This window comes from Haemaphysalis longicornis, unplaced genomic scaffold, assembly GCF_048455015.1.
Source record: "Haemaphysalis longicornis isolate Haplotype H1 unplaced genomic scaffold, Haemaphysalis longicornis Haplotype H1 scaffold_7, whole genome shotgun sequence".
Taxonomy (NCBI): Eukaryota; Metazoa; Arthropoda; class Arachnida; order Ixodida; family Ixodidae; genus Haemaphysalis; species Haemaphysalis longicornis.
This window is the reverse complement of record NW_027526422.1, coordinates 73999998-74020562: the sequence shown is the minus strand read 5'-3', so window position 1 is coordinate 74020562 and position 20565 is coordinate 73999998. Positions and strand designations below refer to the sequence as shown.

The 20565-nt window shown below is 46.6% G+C and overlaps 1 protein-coding gene and 1 long non-coding RNA gene across 2 annotated transcripts; both read left to right on the top strand.

Annotated features, from left to right (window-relative positions):
• The first annotated feature begins 608 nt into the window (after nucleotides 1–608).
• Nucleotides 609–7184, top strand: LOC144144479 (uncharacterized). The gene is made up of 4 exons (XM_077675937.1): nucleotides 609–760; nucleotides 953–1108; nucleotides 2073–2245; nucleotides 6876–7184. Exons 1-4 carry the CDS (start codon nucleotides 629–631, stop codon nucleotides 7147–7149), a joined length of 735 nt encoding a protein of 244 aa, XP_077532063.1. The 5' UTR covers nucleotides 609–628; the 3' UTR covers nucleotides 7150–7184.
• Nucleotides 7185–10448: 3264 nt separating this feature from the next.
• On the top strand, nucleotides 10449–17373 carry LOC144145953 (uncharacterized). Its single transcript, XR_013317633.1, has 3 exons — nucleotides 10449–11120; nucleotides 12654–12923; nucleotides 15799–17373. It is a non-coding gene; the product is annotated as an uncharacterized LOC144145953 (long non-coding RNA).
• The last annotated feature ends 3192 nt before the right edge of the window (nucleotides 17374–20565 follow it).

Sequence of the window (20565 nt, the reverse complement as noted above, 5' to 3'; positions counted from 1 at the left end):
GCAATGGCACTTTGTTTCGCTCTTGTTGGGATAGCACTCGGAAATATGCAAGTTTGTTTGGATTTAGTTTTTGATTTGTTAAGGAGAATATTGCGCCACTTTATCAAGCAAATAATGTCCCCAGTGATCTCGCAAAAGGCAGCCTCGATATGAGTAATTTTGAGAGTCCGGCTTGGGGTATTGTAGTCATGGTTCTGTGCATACTCCAGCTGGATTCCACTACAGTTCCTCCAGAGACCTTCCAGTGCCAGAAATACTGTAAGCGTATGACTGGCTACGCACGAGGCTGTGGCAGGTTGCTCTGTAAGCTGTCATTCTTACTTGTATTTTAGAGATGGGACGTCAATTCTGTGAACATTCTTTACACCAAGCGAACGCTAACCTCTGGTATCGTGCATATGCTAAGTAATGCTTGAAAGCAACAAGTACCTTTGTTGGTCTATAGCCTTCCAGGTGACACAGGGTCCGAATAAAACATGTATCTTTATTCAAAAATGTCTGAGGCTTTCGGTTGAAGTGTTGGCAAGGTACCAGTACAGTACCGTCGTAGTTTTCAGTATTATAGCCCTAAAATAATTGCCCGACGGTATTTTCACGTGGCGCAGGTTTTATTGATTCCACTTCTGGCATGGTCATTGTTGGCGGCTACGACGTCGGGACCTCTACGCGTGAGGCGCGCGACAGCATTGGGTACTGCCCCCAGACAGGCATCTTCTTCGACGACCTTACTGTGGAAGAACATCTCGACTTCTTCGCCTCGGTGCGTAAAGTGCAACCAAAACGAAACATGTCCTAATCTGTTGCCAGTTTTATGTAATTGCCGTTGCTTATAGATGTGGCTCAGAGAACAGTATTTGGACTGGCGATAACGCATGAAACCTGGCCACTCTGCCTCCGTCTTTGACGTTTCGTAAGCGGACCGCAAATGAGCGCTGAATCGAACCTCTCGCAGCTGAAGGGACTGCCTTCGTCGAAGAGGCGCGTGGACGTGGTCACCCTGCTAGAAGACATTGGACTGACGAAGCAGCGCTCTGTGCTCCCTGCCGAACTCTCTTGGGCCCAGCAGCGCCGTCTGAGCATCGCCATCGCCGTTCTGGGAACGCCAAAGGTGCACAAAATTACCTGCAAGCCACACCCATTGATCTCTTTGCGACCTCGCTACCTGATACTTGCGGATGACTTCCCCACCAAGCGCCGTTTTCCCGGAGAAGTTTTAGTGAAGCCTGTTTTATAACACTGAAGAGCTAAAGTTCGTGCCTTTTAGAAACATGTACGATCAGTGAACGTTTCCGCATACACTGTTTCACATTTGTACGTCGTCGCCTAACTGTTTATTTAAAAAAAGTAGGCTTAGGCCAACTCTACCAATATCGCGCTTCCTTATTCAAGATGTCACAAACAGCAGTGCGGTCAAGTGTATGAGTGGCGACACCGGCTTTCATTAATCTTTTCCGCATTAATAGAAAACTGAGTAGAGTGGGGCATCTGCATCCACACCGCGGTAATCTATCCATAGAAGAAAAGTTTGTTCGTACAGCGTAGTGAATTCTTCTAAGAAAATCCTCATTGCATGTGACATCGAGGCCATAGCTTTAAGTAAAAAAATGAACACATGAGAAATACCGGCCGCCTTGCCTGTCTTCAGCCAGAACTGCGCATTGTAAAAAGCACTATCAGACGTTCGCTGACATTTCCAAGAGCTCAGGGTTTCTGAAAGAGCCCTAACCAAAGTACAATATGGTGCCGCACCTACCCAGACGCCAGTTCGCAACAAAAACATCGATTTCGGCGCCGTCGGTGTTGTGATTGTTAAAGCCACTCGACACGCAGCAGCGATAAAGCGCTAGATATTGATCTGGCTGGATTAAGTACAACAATTACAGGCCGAACAACAAAAATCCCAGCATGGACAAAGGGCCTGATTATAGCAATCATTTTTTGTCGTGCACATGATCTTATGTCTGGAGGCGATATATTTTAGTTGTAGTCGATCACCTAAGTCAGTAATGAAATTACCGCGAACGGTCCCAAGCCGGCTGTGCAAGGGATGAGTGTGGCCCCTCTGCTCGCAGTTGGTAGTGTTGGACGAGCCGACGGCGGGCGTTGACAGCGACGGTCGTCGCGACATCTGGGAAGTTCTGCTCAAGATCCGCCGACGCTGCACAATCGTGCTCACCACGCAGAATCTTGAAGAAGCGGACGTTCTCGCCGACCGCGTTGCCGTCATTACCGGCGGCCGCATCCGGTAAGCGGCCGCGCCTGTAGTCTGTTACAACGCAAGCGTACGCAAATTTCAACGGACGCCATAGTATCGGGTCTCTGTTTGTAGGGCATTACGTCGTGCGCACTTGATAACGTGAGCAAGCATGCGGGGTTAGAAAGAACCTTCCGAAGTGCGGTCACTGCTGCTGAAGTCGCACGTCCATTTTCAGTGGATTGTCATTAAAGGCCAACTGCAACAAAAATTTAGCTGCCCCAAATTCTGTTTCAACGTGTGGTATATACCACTAAAGGTTCATACTACCTAATTTTAAACTCCACACACGCGCAGTATTTTTTTATAAAATCGTTCGAAAACATTCTACTTCAGCCGATGCAGCACATAGTGGAGCGTCGCCACAACTATAGTCGCAACTGAGAAGAACTTCCGGATGTGACGTTACAGTCAGGGCTCCCGTGCAGCCGTCGCCTCTCCTTAGTAGCCTACAGTAGCCCTGTGTGGCCTCGCGCGAGTGAGCAGCGTAATTTGAGCCTCTTGCATGAATAATTGCTTGCACAAGTTTCCGCAATGCGAGCAGCTGAAGAAGCGCTGGGTTGCCGATACATAAAAAAAAACATTACACCATCTTCCCGTAGGGAACCCTGATGAGGATGCGAAGCATCGTGGCGGTTCCGTGTGGTTCCATTGCGTTGCCTTTACGTTGAGTGATGTGGTTTTTACTAGCGCCAGAGGGAATTCCGCGTCCGGGTCGACACCGGTGGCAAAGGCACGCAAGTACTGTTGTGTTACGGTGAGTAGGCGGTGGTTCTCGAGGCGCCGAAACTCGTTCATCATGTTCTTGTCGATGTTGTCTCTGTGGTAGAATCGGTAGTCTCCGTCAGCGTTGGTGAGGTAAAGGTTGTTGACATTGGTACACCAGCTGAGAGCAATGTACACGCCCTCCTCTTCGCAGCTTTGTCATCTCCTTCTTCTACTTATTCTTCGGCGGTTCCCCTACGGGAAGATGACGACGGTGGTTGAACGCGAACCTATCTCGGGATGAATTCTTTGGTTGGCCAATCTCTAGGGGCATCCTGCCACAATCAGCATCAGAGGCTCTGCGGACGGGGCTGGTTGAGCTGCAAGGCGCGTGGCGCTTCCAGCCACAGCTTTCCCACGGGAAATTCAACATCCTCCTCTAAAGTTTTCAGTTCGTCGTTTCCGTTGACGTTCAGCTTCGCGTGCCTTCGTTGTATTAGTAGCTTCTTGACGTAGTTTGAATGAGTGAAGGACATGAGGCACGTTCGTAGCAGTTGCTCCTGTCCCGGATTTGTAGCGTAGTGGGAAGAGCCCCGCGTACTTCCCGTTGCGGCCAGAGTCGTGGGATCGAAACCGGGTGCCGCTAACTATTTCTTTTTTTATAGTGTAGCATCGCGCAGCTGTGGGTGTAACGAGGAGAGTTGCGCATGCGCAGTGTGAGTGCGGACGCCGACGCGGGACATGCCGAGACCATAAGATGCTTTCGCATCTAAAAGCAAATCCGAAGAGTGGCGGGGCCGGTCGACGCGAGGCAATACGCCGTCGGCGAGCGAGTACGGCAGTTGCATAACGTCTGATTTCGCGGCAGCGAGAGCGGCCGGATGCTCTCGGTGGACTCCACGAGCACGCGAAACGCGTGTACGGCCTACGCAAGATATAGGCTGTTGGCCCGGTTGGTCGGTGTGTCGGCGCGTGAACGACTACGGCAGGTGTGCGGAGCACTGCAAACTCGCGGCCAGGCGTCTATACGAGTGCGCAATACGCAGAACGGCCGACGCGAGACTATACGCTGTTTTCGCGGCCGGTCGGTGCGCGAACGAGTATACAGCAGATAGCTCTGCGGCCCACTGCACGGTCGCGGCCGAGCGCGAGTACGGCCGACGCGAAGCGTTACGCTGTTGTCACTGTAATCGGCCGGTCGGGGCGCGAACAAGGACAGCATGCGGCACACTACACGGAATCGATTCAGTTCTAACAACTTCATAAAAAAATATAACTAGCCGCTGTTGGCAACATGGCTCTCACCACTTAGAAGGCAGCATTGAGCCTCGGGAAAGGTCACGGTTTCGTAACGCCAGCGAAGACACTGCAGTGCTTTCGTCGCTGCATGGCATCATTATCTCAAGATTTCGCACGGGCGCCCTGCTATTAACTGCCCGTGTAAACAAAAATGAAATTCTGGATTTAAACCTTGGTAACCTGCGCTGAAACCGAATTCTTACACTCTAGCCAGCATGTTCCGGCGCCGTCCTCCCACGGTAGCTTTTTTTTTCTCTCACAAACACAGGATGGTTCGAACGGCACAGGGCATACTGGCTGTGCCGGCGCCCATCTAGCGCTCAACACTGACTTTTTGGTACGGAGTACTTTAGGACAGCACAATGTCCGTCCGCGTCCATGCGGGTAGCATTTAAAATCGCAAAAAAATCACACAGGCACCACCAGGATTCAAACCTGGGTCTGATAGACCTAGAGTTAGTCAGTCGTCTTACCCATTTGGATATCACCATGAGTTAGTACTCGAGAGTCAAATGGCTTACTTCCTCGCCTGTAACGGTGCGGAGTGCCTTAGGACCCCCCAATGTCCCTCTGCGTCCATACGTGTACCATCCATGTACCATCGAGCGAAAATCAATCAAAATTCGGTTTTAGCCTTGAGTTCCAGTTTAATTTAGGGAATAATCAAGGTGCAACTCACGGCTCAAATCAAATGACGGTCGGGGCGCAAATCTGATGCCACTCGGGGCGCAACTTCCATGTCATTTGGAGTCCCCGTACTCCAAACCCTCGCCATCATCCACGGAGTGGAGATGCTGCCATTTTTTGTGTACGTATTTCCTAGCTCGCAGCGTCGCCACGACGCCTCGCAGTTAATGCGCTTTCGTTTTACCGAACGATTAGAGGTGCGTCTCAGAAGCTTGCAGCGAAGCAATAATGGTTGCACGAACTTCCCATCTCCTTTTTACGCGTGTTTTAAGTGTTTGAAAAGACGGACTACCCGAAACACATCGAATGGGCGCCGTCTTCTGGAAGGCAGCCGTGGGAAAATCTGACGCCTGCGCCCACTCAACTCCTGGGTGTAGCGTCACTTCCGGCCGGCCGTAATGGCCGTCCTTTTTTCCCAGCTTCGGTTTGAACAGAGCATTTTTGATCTTCTTTTTACGATGCAGCGGCGCATATTTGGGCCTCCACATTTTGCAGATAGTACATTTTAAGGTAATACTACCGGAAAATAGTGCATTGAAGCAGCCAAAAATTTCGTTCCAGTTGGCCTTTAAGAACCACCATTTTTAAGATAAGCATGCGTGTGCGCGTGTGTGCGTGTACTCATGCGTGTGTGCGTGCACTCATGCGTGTGTGCGTGCACTCATGCGTGCGTGCGTGCATGCGTGCGCGTGTGCGTGCGTGCATGCATGCGCGTGTGCGTGCGTGCATAGGCGTGTGCGTGTGTGTGGGCGTGAGCTTGTGTGCGTGCGCGTGTCCGTGCATGTGTGCGTGCGTGTGTGCGTGTGTGTAGAGGCCCCACTCGAGTCGTTCGTTCTTGTTGCTGGGCAGTGCGTATGATCAGCCGCCGGCAATCGCACGAACGACATCCTCCGAAGTCAGACACACAGCCAGAGCTTGGCGGAAGACTTGTCGCCTATTTGTCTGTGTTTTTTAGTATGCAATCTATTTAAAGCTTTCGGTAAACTGCTACCACTGCTAACCGAACTTTTATTTTGACTTCATACTTCGCTGGAGCTCTTTCCGGGGGGATTTGTAGGGTACGCACGCAACGCTTGTTGAATGGAAACATTGTTTAAATGCACGGATGCTTTCGCAAAGGAAGCGAGAGTATTTTTGGTTTATATTCAGAATTTTTACGTCCGTGCTTCTGGTACAACAGCGCCTTGCGAAGACACGGGCAGCACCAGGGCGGTCACGCCGAAAACTTCGTTAGGCCCGTAGCATAAGGAATGGAACAAAACACGTAATTCCTGCTCTGCAAGATTGTATTTCCGGCGAAGGTTTTGAGCACACGACATAGAAGTGACAAAATTTGCGTAATACGGGGAAACTATATCTTTTAAGCGTTGACGGTGGACATAGTGGTGTATGGACATTGCACGAAGGGTGAAGGCGGAATTGAATGATTGTGGCTGGATATAAAATGAAATATTGAATCACGGAAAACATCTGATGCACACACACGCCAAATATTTAGTCGATCATTAATTTTGCCCGTAGTTTTTGCACCAAGTCTCGAAGGCCTTGTAGCTAGCTGCCTGACATTCTAGCCTCATGTCAAAAGTGCGCCTCAGTACGCCAACATAGCTTGGGTAAACCATAAACACAAACACCGTAACACCACACCGCACAACAACCACACAACAACCACACCACACAACAACCACACAACACAACACCACACAACCAGACCACACAACCACACAACCACACCATACTTCACCTCTCACCACCTCACCTCTCATCACGCCACGAAACGCCACACCAGGCCACGCCACACCACAGTATGCTATTCCGTCTTTGATGACGTAAAGTAGCCCGAAATTGGAAATCTAGAATGGAGCTGCTTGAGTTACCAAAGACTCCTTATTTTATACACAAGTGTTTCATTTAACACATTGCTATGCAGCTGTGCCGGTTCGCCGAGCTTCTTGAGGCGGCGCTTCGGTTTCGGCTACCGGCTGAGTGTGAGCAAGATGCAGACACGCTTCGGCGTAGCGGCCATAGAACGGCTGCTGCGCAAGTATGGTCCCGACCGCTGCGACGTGCCGGCCATCGAGCGGCTGCTGCGGAAGTACGCTCCGGACGCCCTCCGTCGGAGCGACACGACAGAAGTGGTCTTCACCCTCGGCCAAACACTCCCTTCCCGCCAGATCATCGCCTTGTTCAAAGTACGTTACTAACACCGCTTGGCGTTCATGTATCGCGGCCAAGGCCACATCGAGTTTCTCCCGGGTGGTGTTTAAATCTCGAAACTTTATTAACGGTAGCCTATTTATCGCGGTAAAAAAAAAAACGCAATGCACTTTCTGCATCGCGGTGTATCCATACAAGCGCACTCGTTCAATCACCCGCTCACTGACTCGAATCACCGCAAGCTTTCCAGTGGCATAACAATCATGAGTGCGCATATTTCGGATGTCATGGCCCATTGTCTGTGCCTCACTCGACCATTGAGGTCTCTTATTTTCACTAGGTCATGCCAATAGTGCCCGCGCTCTCGCGGTCAACCATTCATAGATCTGCTTCTAATTCGAAAGCAGATGCATAGCTCCGCTGTGGCCCTTACTAAACACACCTCCCATACAAATGTGTTATCCCGCCATAATTGCTGTCAACGCTTCGACGTCGTTTTCAAGCAGGCGCCGTTCGGATTGGCAAGCAGCATGTTCGACCACTCCTTGTTTTGCAGTGCACACTAAACTTTTTAACACCCTTAAAGGTGCTAAAAGGGTGCACTATACATTTTGCACCCTTTTTGCACCTTTTAAGGACTAAAACATTGCTCCGGCACCCAATCATGAGGGTGCCACATATTAAGGGGTGTAAATCTTAACATTTTTACACCCTTTAAGGTGCAAGGAGGGTGTACTGAACATTTTGCACCCTTTTTGCACCTTTCAAGCACCCAAATATTGCTCGGGCACCCCACCTCGAGGGTGCCAAAATTCAGGGGTGTAATCAACAGTTTCATAGGGTGCTACGACCGTTAAAGGGGTGCTAAAAAGTATTTCTTCTCGATTGGGGTGTTACCACGGCACCTTATCGTTAGGGTGCCTAAAAGAACGGTGTGTGAATGCAAGCATGCAAAATTGCACAAAAACAGGCTGAATGTTTAAACCGCACATTGCACTATTTCACCGCCCGTTGAGAGAATAAATATGAACTCTCCACATAGACCAGGGGAAAGGCTCTAAAATTGCTGTTCGTAACTTGAACAAAACGTGCTGAATGTTTAAATTCCACTCTGCACTAATCTACTGCTTCGAGTGTATCACAAGGTTCGTTTCGATGTCTGGGTGCACGGGAAGGAAAGGCTACAAAATGCCTCTTGTAGTCCTATAAATAAAACTTTTACGCGAGGAATCGGTGTCCTCAACGAAATCGAATTTACCTAAGAATTTGTTCCCGTATTATTATGCCCCGGGCAAAAATTCCAACAAGACTTTCTTGTTGGGCTCACAGCACGCCTGTGGGGCCAATACGAAGTTCTGTCGGCACTCTATCGTTCCAATAGCCTAGTCTTCCAACAGGGAGTTTAACCTTGATGGCGTTTGTGGGGCCAATAAGAAGCTCTGTCGGCACTCTATCGTCCCAACAGCGTAGTCTTCCAACAGGGAGTTTAACCGTGATGGCGTTTACCGGCTCGCCAACACGATAAGTCAACGCCAACAGACGCCTCGTTCGTAATCAGCGGCGCGAGCGCGCCGTGACAGAACCGACAGACACCCTGAAGGTGGTTTTTAGGGCCTAAACAGCAGCGTCTATGTCTGGCATAGACGCTAGACGTCAACGTTTGTGTTCTGAATTTTCCCTTCAGTAAGTAACAGTCAGACGGACGATAACATAACTATGTGAAGATATGCTTTGGCTCATACCACGGCAAGCGCAATCGTTTGTGGCTGCAGCCTCGGTTGCTCTTCGTCCACAACAAACTGAATCGGCTGTACAGCTTTCTTCGAGGGCGTGTATGCAGGGGTTCTATCTTCCTTTTTTGCGCAGGCCGACGGGGGCGGTCGGGTAAAATCATTTTCGCTCGTCGCTGCCGTAGGGTTGCCACCTTCCTGGTTTTGGACCGGCCCGACCGGTTTTTTAAACAGCGGGCCGGTTGCCGGTCCATATCTAAAACCAGCCGTCATCAGCCGGTTTTTTGGCTTTTGTGCCGTGATTATGCCCGTTTTGGCGTTTTATAAGCGTCAATTCAACAACTAAGACGATAAATACGTGTCGACAAGCATAGGCGTGCGCACAGGGGGGGGCGGCCGCCCCCCCTAATCATCTGAAGGGGGCGCCAAATTTGCCCCATGCCTTGCCGATGTAACACATGAAAGTAAAATTTCTGCTCACAAATATTTTGTGTGTGTTGCAATTCCATCACATTGAAATAAAAATTTTATAACCATCCCTCTTTGCACTGCGTTCGCACCGCAAGGCCTTCAGTGAGAAGAGTTCGGGAGTTGCTCTGGGGGGGGGGGGGGGGCGCAGCGGTAAGACTTTGCCCCCCCACCCCCCAAATTGAGAACTCTGCGCACGCCTATGTCGACAAGCTGCGCAAAGACACGCGAGCAGAGAAAATACGCGGGCGAGCGCGCTGCCTCAGATGGAGGGGGACCTAAGGGAAGAACAAAATAACGAAATTCTACCGCCGCGGTCAGCAATTGCGGTTACTTTTCAGTGAAGCACATGCAGAGCGATTAACCAAGCTCTCAATCACTTTCAGTACAAACGTTATGTTGATTTCTCTCTAAGAAAACACTACAATAAATGGCACTGCATGTGAAAAAACATGGCGTCTTTTTTCAACACAATCCCCCTCCCCCCCCCCCCCCCCCCCCCCGGAAGGCCCGTTTTTTATTTTCGGGGAAAGGTTGTAACCCTACGCTGCTGTTCTGCCTACCTGCTTGCTGTACCTATTACGTCGCCGCCACCGCAAATCCCCACTTGTTACAAACTCAGAGGTTTTCGCACTGTTAGCAGTCGTTTTACACGATGGGTTTGATGCGCCTGAGATGCCAGGAGTGACATCGCTTGTAGTATTAGAGCGACGTTGCTTGTCTGCAAGACGGTGCCGGTCAAACAAGCGTTATCAACGCCATAATTCTAACGGCACATTCCATTTATTTCGTGGCTGCCGTGGCTTGCGCAGAAAAGGTCGGGTTGACTGCGATAGCTTTTCTTGAGTCAAATAATGGAGCTTTGGCTCAATCGCTTGCAGCGCTAGCAATGCGGCCTCGTCTGCAAGACCGGTGCGTGAGAAACAAGCGTTAGGACAGCCAGAATTTCAAAAATGCAGCATAAACTAGACCATCGTTAAAGGAGGCGATGACTAGACACAAGCAACAATATTCGTTGACAACTTACGTAAGTATAGAGTTGTTTTAGGCGCCTCGAACACCGCCCGCCTACATAGCTGTTTGTTAACGCGCCCGATTACTGTTTTGTAGGTCAATAGTTCGATTCCTCATCGAACGTGTTTTTTTTTTTTTTTTTTTTTTTTTACGTGAGGGTTTCATTAGCTCCTTTTTTAACGACCAGGGTAAGCACCTGTTCCTTGCTTTCTATCACGCCGACATTTACCGCCCTCTTCCTAAACCCAAAGTAGCTCGTTTTCTCGCACGTTCTCTCTTGAGAAGCCCGCCGTGAAAACAAAACCAAAACAAACGTCAAACCTCTTTACAATATCAGTATATATGTCAATTACTTTATGTGTATTCACTTTTTGTGTTTAAAAACCTTAAATTTAAGTTATAAACACATTTCAGACTTTGAAAGCAGAAAGATAATTACCAACATTACAGTAGTAACACAATTTTCGTCAAACTTAGAGGTGCTGCATTTGAAGTCTGGCAACTATCTCTCACTTTTGTGTGTGTTTTTTCATGGCGTTTTGTGCCGAGTGGTTGGTGGCGTGATTTAATCTGTTTTATCTATTTCAAGCTTAAATCATAGTTATAGAAGCTTTATGGGTGATGTCTACCCTTCTAACCTACGCGTGTGTTGAACATGGGGACCCCGGAAGAACGATCATCGCCGGATAAAATACTGCGCGTCAAAAGTGGATGACATTGCATCAGAACAAAGCGTGTTCGTGTGTCCGCGAGATGAAGACGACAGTGAAGGAGAATTTTACGTTGGAAACATCGTTTTTGCTCGGGTAAGTACGCATTTTTTATTATTCTGTATTTGGTTGGAATGAGTTCTGGTGTTTATGGGTCAGTAATTCGCTAGACCCCCATCTCGTTTGCTCTGAGAGCCTACGTGAGTTAGTATACTTGTTTGGCGCCCAGTCCACCGTTTCCGCAGAAGTCAGCATCAATTTACGCTGAAGCTAGACCTTGGCTACGATGCTCGCGCTATGGTACACGGCTGCTAATAATTTCACATCACGCAAGGCTCTTTAACACCGGGGCGTTTGTTTATGTGTCTCTCAAACAGTGCCTTTGCGGTTGCAGATCGCAGTCGCAATTTCGCGTGAGTGGCACAACGCTGTGATTAGTCCTCCCTCGTGAATACCCGCGGTATACCAAGAAATAACATGACCAGGAGGTTCCCTGGAAGTGCATGTGAAAACGCGTACACGTGATTCCATGGCTGGCGTCTCGTAGGTGTTGTGAAATCTCTCCCCCCCCCCCCCCTTCACGAATTCCGTGCAGTGCGCTTCGCAGCTATTGCGCTCGCGAGACCGGCGACCGTACGCCTCGCGGTCTTCGGGCCGCGATATGTGTGCTGTTCTCGTGAAGCTCGACAACAGCGAAATTGCCGTACTCGCTCGCCAACGCGCCCCGACAGCGTACGCGTCGACCGGGTGCTGACGGAGTTGTGCTGGAAGAAAAGCAGGCAAGAGATGAGGGCGCACGAGGTGTAGTTAAGCATGAGAATTTACAAAGTGCAAGGTGGAGAAAATAGTATGCAAGGACCGGAAACGGTGAGAGAGTTCGGGCCGCGCGCCAGCGAGCGAGTGCGGTAATTTACGTTGCCGAGTTTCACGAGTCCGGCACGAATATGACGACGCCCGTCTGAGAGTTCATAGAGGTATAGAATTCACATACGTGCAAATTGAAGGTGAAATGCGCGCATGTGGCCTCGCAGGGAGTTAGCATAGTCTCGGGGTAGTGGGGGAGATTTCACAACGCCTACGAGGCGCCTGCCGATTCTGTCAGAGTAGCTCTCGGGAAGTCTGGGGCTTGATATCAGAGGCATATGTATGGTTAAATTAGTGCAGAAAATTGAGCCAATTCGCAAGTTCTCATTTTCGCAAAACCACAGGCCATACAGAGACTAACAAGAAAGCTGTAGGCACTCACTCAACTCGATTTATATTGGAGAATTGAACGTGCAGATACAAGTCAGACATTGAAATGGAGGAGCCTCAACTATCACACACCAGTTCCGATTGAAAGCAAGGGATACAGATGAGCTGCTAGCATGCGTTCCATGCAAATTAGCTCAGTAGCTAGCTTTGCATATATCATGCATACCCCACTCACAGTACCTGCGGGTCTAATAAATACATTCTTACTGTGACCTAAATTTCACTTGGGGTGTTCCGGGAATGTTCTTATTAGTGCCTTGGAGGTTACTGTCTTTAAACGATTAAAAATCTACTTGATGTAAGCATTCGTGCTTTGTGTGTGCTCTTCTTGTATTTCAACAAGTGTCAGCACACTCACAGATTATGCACCTGCAGGTGCTGCTGCTGGCTGTCCTGGGTCAGCTGCCTTCCAGTCCAGTTTCAAAGGCTTTGCCAGGGCCTCCCTTGGCCAACCGACACTGCACCTGCTGTACCCAAGTACTGCCTGGCCTTTCGTTGGTGCTCCGTACGCTTTGCCGCCAGGAATGGTCATTCATCCATCATCTGGCCGCTTGGACCACCCGTTCAGAAGTCAGCGCATTTGCTCGACACATCGGTCCAGGCACTGCTGCCATATCGGTGCAACCACCGATTATGTATTTTCAGGTTAGTTATTGCATGTTGTGGAACTTGCCATGATGTATACCTGTTAGCAGTGCTGTGGCCTCTGATTATTTGAAACATTTTCATGAAGCAGTGCTGTGCGTATGGAGCGTGTCATTGCTTAGCAGAGATATTGAAGAGAATCTGGGGCTGACGACTAAAGGGCAAGAAGAGAAATTGAACTGACTTTGAAGCAAGTATTCGTATATAATCAAGCCAAGCAAACATTTAGGATCTTTCGATATGGTTTTAAACTTGCAACACAAACTGGTCTACTTCAGATCATACTGGTAATAATCATACTATACCGAAAAGTACATCCCGCAGTCTGTAGAATTCTGACAGCGCTTTTTTCGCAGTCTCTCATGACAGGCACTAATCTCAATGGTTGGAAGATAGTCGAGGTAGCACCAGTCTTTAAATCAGGAGACGGTACTTCACCATTAAATTTCCCTAACAAGCACCATATGCAAGGTCAGGAAACATTTCATCCACTCTCAGGTCGCTAATTATTTATAAAATCACAATATCACATTCGAGTATCACCACGGTTTTCACAAGGGTTACTTGAGAAACACAACTTTCAGGATTTGTTCACGATCTACATTGATCCATTGACACAGGCTTACAAACTGCGGTAGTTTTTCTCGATTTTTCTAAAGCATTCAATCGCATTGCACACCACAGACTACTTCTCAAACTTCACCCTAATGTCCTCACTTGAGCAAAAGATTTTCATTCTTCTCAAATGCAGTTTACTTCTAATAACTATATGCTTCTTTTGCTCGTGCCACTTTGTTGTCCCCCCAGGCAGGTTGCTTGGTCTATCTTCCATGCTGCATATCCTCCCATGTAGGTCTATTTGCAGATGATGTTGTAATTTATCACACAATTTCTTTCAACTACTACCGTCAATGCTTTCAATCTGATCTTAACACAATTAACTCCTGGTGCTGCAAATGGCTAATGTCGCTTATCTCTAAAACAAAGTGCATGACTTTAACGGTGGCAAGTCTGGGATTGTAAATACTTACTTCATTAACAACAGCCTGATTACCTCTTGAGACAAAGGTGTTTTGGTAGGCCGGTAGGGGAGGGGGGATTGCATGGTGGATTTCAAAAGGTATATCGATTGGGAAAATAAGACGTGTGATTAATATTTTCATTTGCACTCCAAAACTCGCTTTATTTCATATGTTTAACCCACTGCCGTGGCTAGGGTGGTGTGCTGTGGAGGCGAATGTCGGTTAGATACCGCTTGGTGTAGCCGCTTTTCAGATGGAGGCAACACATAAAGACGCCCGTGTTTGGAGATTTCGATGCGCACAAAAATACCCAGATGGTCAAAATTAATGCGAAGCCTTCCCCTACAGTGCTCCCCATATCCCAAGTGTAGCTTTGGCGTGTTAAACCACCATTTTTTTTTTCATGTTTTTGGTATAGTACCAGCTGCTGTAGCAGGTGCAAAAAATTATACATAATGTTTCCAAGAGCTAAATATAAAGGCCATATTGAAGTGCGTTTATGGGTCTATCTCATAGCAGTAGTGAAAGGTTATATACTCTGGTGCAGGTTAAGAACGCCAATGGCTTATGTGGTGTAGTCCAGTGTTTGACGGAATGCCGTGTAGGCAGGTAAAAGCATTATTGCAGTGATGAAACGTAGGTCACTGACCAAGTCAAGAAAGCCATTTAACGGTTTGTTGCTTGTTCACGGTGAGCATGTGTCGTGGAAAACGAAGCTATATATTGGGCATTACGCGGCGCAATGAGTTTGCATAGATATGGTGCAGATTGCCATCCATTATGTTGATAATGTTGGGCGTCGTCTGAACAATGAGGGGCTCGAGCAGTAATCGAGAAGATAGATTGCACTCAGTTGTCAGTAATTTTGTCTTGTTCCAGTCGACCACGTGTCCCGTCCTCTCACGGTGCTCTGCCAGTGGACTTGTTTTTGCATGGCCCTTGTTCACTTCGTTCCAGTGCTGCATTAATCTTCTGTGCAGATTGCCCGTTTCGCCAATGTACACTGATTTGCATTCAGCGCATGGAATCTAATAAACAATACCCGGAAGCTTGGAGCGTGAGAGGGGGTCTCTCACGCTGACAATGTCAGAATGCAGCTTGCTAGTGGGCACATGCACAATGTATGCACTGCGTGTCTTGAAAATGTGTGCGAGAGTTTCACCGATGTGTGGGACGTAGGTAATTGCTGCACGTTTTGATGCAGTCGTTGTCCTGAATATAATGCCTAAAGCATTATATTCAGAAAGAAGCGAAGAGGGCGACTAGCAAGAATCCACATTGACATTAGCAGGCAGAAGCGTCCACAAGGCCTGTGTCAAAACGTGCTGCAATTCTCGTCCTACACATCAATCAAACTTTCGCACGCATTTTCAAGAAACACATTGTGCACATCGTGCAGGTGCCCACTAACAAGCTATGTTCTGACATTGTCAGCGTGAAAGACCCCCTCTCACGCTTCAAGCTTCCAGGTGGTGTTTATGTTTTGAACAAAAAAAGTGCCATTTAAACGTGACACCTCCTTCCTTGCCGATTTCTGATGCCTGATTGTTCAGTTTGTGGGGATACGTTTAGCAGATTGCGCACATGTCTAACCTGTATTTGTGCTTGAGCAGTCAAACGCTGATGTTAGCAGTGAAATAGGTGAAAATTGTAGTTTGATTGTAGTTGTGTGCAGATTACCTACATTGTGTTAATTCGTAGAAAAGCAAAATTGACGTAACCCTGCTAACTGTTCCGCATTGCAGCATTTTATTATGCGAACGTTAAGGAGTTCAGCTGCTTGTTAAAGGTGAAATAAACAGTGGTACAAAAAGAAGAGCATCTACTAAACAGAAATATCTTCACAATCGCAGGATGCCAACGGTCCGCCTACCAACTTGTGTCCTGCATCGTTTCTGCTGGCTGGAGCGGTTCATGGAGCATTTTCCAGCTTCTCAAAGTTTGTGGTCAAGCGCTCCTCCAAGTGAAAGATGCCACAGAGGGATCTTTTGTTTTAATGCCACAATTTCACGTGCTCAGCAGCAAATTTACTCGTAAGGCTTTTTAACTATTCATCACCCAAGAGGGCATGTTACCTTCGTCTTCGGTGGAATGTGTCTGCACTCAGGTTATTTGTGACAGAAACAAGTGGACCACGTCATGAGAGTCATTGAGGCCTTGTTGATTGTGCATGCTTCTGAAATGACATTTTCATTAAGCTGAATACTTTCCACATATTACGATTTGTGAACAAATTATGGTAAAAGTCATGATTAGTTGTACTACACTGCAGGAAGGAAATGCCAACATACGTTTTAAGCACCTCTGATATTTCAGATCGTTGGCTGGTGAGCAATAAAACAAAACTGAAATTTCTTTAAAGTAAAATCAAATATTCGTTGTCACCAGTGCATGACCATAGTAAAAGCTATCTAGTCACCAAATTTAGAATTAGACACGAAATGCCAAGAAAAATAGGGAAATAAACTAGACAGCTGGCTACAATAAACCAATTCGTAAAATTCCTCAATGTCTATCAAGTGATGATTCAGGCGGGTTAGTTAAGATGTCAGTGGGTTTACACACCCAACTTGCAGGGAAGCACATGAGCTCCCAATATTAACATGTTTTTAGTGAAGACCGTCTTCCTTCATTAAGCTGCTTTGCACATTGATGCCAGTCTGATAAATGTCCTGAATTTTTGTTATGATCAATCTTTGTATGGGAACCATATATTTTTATATGATGTCGCTGTGTATTTCTGAAACTGTATCTAGTCACTAATTCCAATTTGTCGTGGTCAGGTTTTTTCAACTAATTCGTAGCTTTTTTAACAATTATGGTATATTTTGTGTGCCTAAAGGAATGCCTCATTGCATGTGTAGCCTATGTAGTGTTGAAAGCGGACATTTTGCTTCAAAGTGGAATGTCGGGCTAGCAACAAGGTACTTCGCGTGCTGCTCACTTTCATTCATGCCATTATTTTTTATATTATCATTTAAAATTAAAAGCCAACCAATTTGCTGTCGTTTTAATTTTGTCACCTACTTTATACTTTTTTTTTCAACTTTGTGTAAGGATTGACTATCCATATTTTTATGATACCAAGGCGTTGGACTGGGCTAGCTGGTACATGTTTGAATGGATGAAAAACCATAGGAAAACCCTGGACACAGAAGAGAACGACGGGACAAACTTGTGCCGTCATTGTGTTTTAACTGTTTCCTGTGTTTACCACTGGTTTTTTATGCATTCAAACATTTTTTATGAGTTTGTTGAACAGTGATTAGTTTAGGTGTGTTCAAACAATTGTTGGCTGCGAAGGCTCCCTGTAGCATTTGTATAAGTGCTCTCTGCTTTTTTTTTTGAGACAATACCCCACCACCAGTCTTCATGAGGTGGTCTTTTGTAGAAATAAGTTGAAATAAATATTTGTTTGCATTGCTTTACATGTTTTGAAAGAATTTCTTGTTCATTCTTGTTTCATTCAACCCCGTTTCAGAATCCTGCTTAAGGCATTTCCTCTGTTATTTTTTTTCAGAACCAGGAAGGGTGCTCATCCTCGGTTCTTGCTGAAGCAGCAGTATCCATACTTCACACGTGAGCTCTGAACACACAGTAATTATGGTATGAAACATTCTACCAGTATAAGCCTGCTTTGTAGACGTCATTGTAGATGTCAAAGCTCTTGACAGTGTAGTCCAATGTCTGGTGTAACGGGCAATGTCTACAACTTGTAAAAATTAATTTTGTGGCTATAATGTTTGATTATTTTAAAATGCACGTCAACTACTATTTAGAATCGCTGTCTAAATTGGCAGCCATTTTCGTGGTGGATACAGAAAGTGAAAAAGCGCATGTGTAGAGATTTCAGTGCACCTTAAATGTCCCAAATTTGCTAAAGCTAATCCAAAGCCCTCCTTGTGGTGCACTTCATATCCCATGTACAGTTTTGCGTAAAAACAGCTAAAAATTTATGATCAATTTAAACTTATTTTAATGTTTTTAAATGCAAATATTCTCAGTTTAAGCTGCCATATTTAGAGTAAAATATTTTGTAACAATTATATAGCTACCAAAGGTTTACAGAAAAGCTTTTTGCTTTTGGTTGTGCACCTTCTTATCAAAAGAAAAATGTTGTTAAGAAAGGCAGAAGAAACCCAACTATGGAAATTAGCAAACCCTAAAGCTGCGGATAGAATGAATGTTTTGTAGAGAATCTTTTGCTGATTTCAGTTCTAGTCAACTCTAAAAAAGTCTATCGACGTAGAATGCTTACCGTGAGGCACCTCGTAATACTAGCCAAAACTAATGGGCCCTGGCTGTTGGCTTTTCATTTGCAACAGTGACAAATGACCCCACATCCGCCGGCAGGGACATAATGCAAGGCACCATGTACAAGCTAGCCTCATGATAAAATAATGTTTTCTGAACAATGGCATTACATTTCAACCATGGGCTTCACCAGGGAACTTGTATGCATTGTTCTGTGATGTTTGCAGTTCTTGTTGTTGCTATGTGGGGTCATTTAGTCTAAAGGTATGTTTATAAAACTCCAAATACCACCAAACCTTGCAAGTGCTGTACCATATGAATATTTTTCCGTAAAGCAAAAAGAATAATGCAAACGAAAATAAATGGCTTGGGTACCCAACTTTTATAAGTAGATTATGAGCCGCAGTACGGAGGGAACTATATTATGAGCCGCATTACGGAGGAAACTATACATTTTGCATTTGGTCTTCCTTGATATTGAACCTTCCTGCTCAGCTCAAGAATAAGGCACTAAACATTGCAGGTAGCTACCTTGATTGGAAGTTTGATGCAATACTAAGAAGCCAAGGGTTTTAAGGTTCAAGGAAGTTTTGTGTGGTTGAAGTGTTGCACACCTAATTGCTTTCACTGCACAGCATGGTTAGGCTCTGCAGTGAATCTCGAAGGATGTGTACTGCAGTTCGGCAAAGTGAACATATAATTGGTTTTTTACGAAGTTTTGGGTAATCAACTAGCTCGAAAGTTATAACTGTACTGAGATGTGGCTCCTGACTTTTAAATTGATGTTTTAACAATCGGTGACACAAGTTCAAGGAAATTATCAGCTGATGTTGAGCTTCAATGGAATGTCTCACAGAACCAAGCTTGGAAAGCACGAATGTTTCATACCATAATCGTGTGTGATATTGTGCAATATGTGGTCTCACACCTGCTGCACCTGTGAACCGAGGATGACGCACCCGTTTTGTACCCCTTTAGGTGGGTGCTTTTGCAGAAGATGCTCCTACAGATTGGGGTGCTAAGTAGCACCCTAGGATACTTTTAGGCGGAAAAGGGTGTTTATAAGGCACCTGTCTTCTGGGGTGCTTCACAGAGGGTGCTCCTGCGGCGACAAAATCCAAGCACCCTAAAGGGCGTAAAATATTCAGTTTTTAGGGTGCTCCTGCGGCGACAAGCTGAAGCACCCTTTTGGGCGTAAAAATTTTTAGTGTGTGGCGGCCTCAATGTCGCTGAACGCTCCCTCAACGGCGCACCGCATTGTCATGAGCCATTATTAAAACATCGCCAATGCCTGAAACTACAAGCAAGAAAACGCGACTACGCCTACGTTTTTGTCCGCTTGAAATAATCGCATTTTTGTATACCATCTTAAAGCGGACTCAGCGGATACACTGGGTGAAACCATTCTGCGGTGTTAAGGGAGACCTGGCTTCAGTTGCATCTAAAATTTGGAAATCTGTCGCCTTGGTCATCCGATGGTACCTTTTGTGCAAAATGAGGCACAAGTTTGGTATCACGAAGTGGCAGGAGGAGTGAACGTTCATTAAATTGCAGCCCGCTGGTGGGAGGCCGCCTTAGTCGCATTAGTCTTGGCTCTTAATCGCAGGGCGGGCCCGTCACAACAGCCGTTGCTGGTCTTGAGGCCTTAGCTTGTCAGCTGTTATTACGACTGATAGAGGGAGCGGTTTGGTAGTGTGTGTGATGTCCAGCGTCGCCACTCCCACTCCAAATAGTACAGATAATTATTGGGTGCGGGGAAATGTTGACAAGTCAACTAATACGTAGTGGTATACCTGATACCAATCCATATTAATATAAAATGCGACATAGTAACATAGTTTCTATCGCATGTAGGGTAAAGGGCCGTTCCTCCTTTGAGTCCACATTGCCCGCATGAACGCACACACTCACACCGTTATGTACTGCCAAACACGCACTCGCGCGCACATCGCACTCACTCAATCAGTCACGTACTCATACTCGCACACAGTGACACTATATGTATGTTCTCAAAAGTACTAAGGTTTCATGCACTAACTTATTCCCTCACCTACTGACTCACTCATGCATACTCATTTTACACTACATGACACTCACTCAGGCATCCTCACTATCACACTACGCCGCACTCACTTATTAATGCTCCAACACTGTAACATTCACCTATATTTACACACACACACACACACACACACACACACACACACACACACACACACACACACACACACACACACACACACGCACACGCACACACACACACACACAAACACACAGTCCTCTAACTCCCTCGCCCACTAACTCGTTAACGGATCCCTCTCACTTCTTTTACATCACACTTATGCTTCCACACCCTTTTCCAATCC

Bases quoted from the DNA above. Each gene is read 5' to 3' on its own strand.
- LOC144144479 (XM_077675937.1), top strand. From the start codon at position 629: ATGGTCATTGTTGGCGGCTACGACGTCGGGACCTCTACGCGTGAGGCG. The intron at 1,109-2,072 runs GTGCACAAAATT...CTCTGCTCGCAG, and splicing joins CCGTTCTGGGAACGCCAAAG to TTGGTAGTGTTGGACGAGCC. The intron at 2,246-6,875 runs GTAAGCGGCCGC...ATTGCTATGCAG, and splicing joins ATTACCGGCGGCCGCATCCG to CTGTGCCGGTTCGCCGAGCT.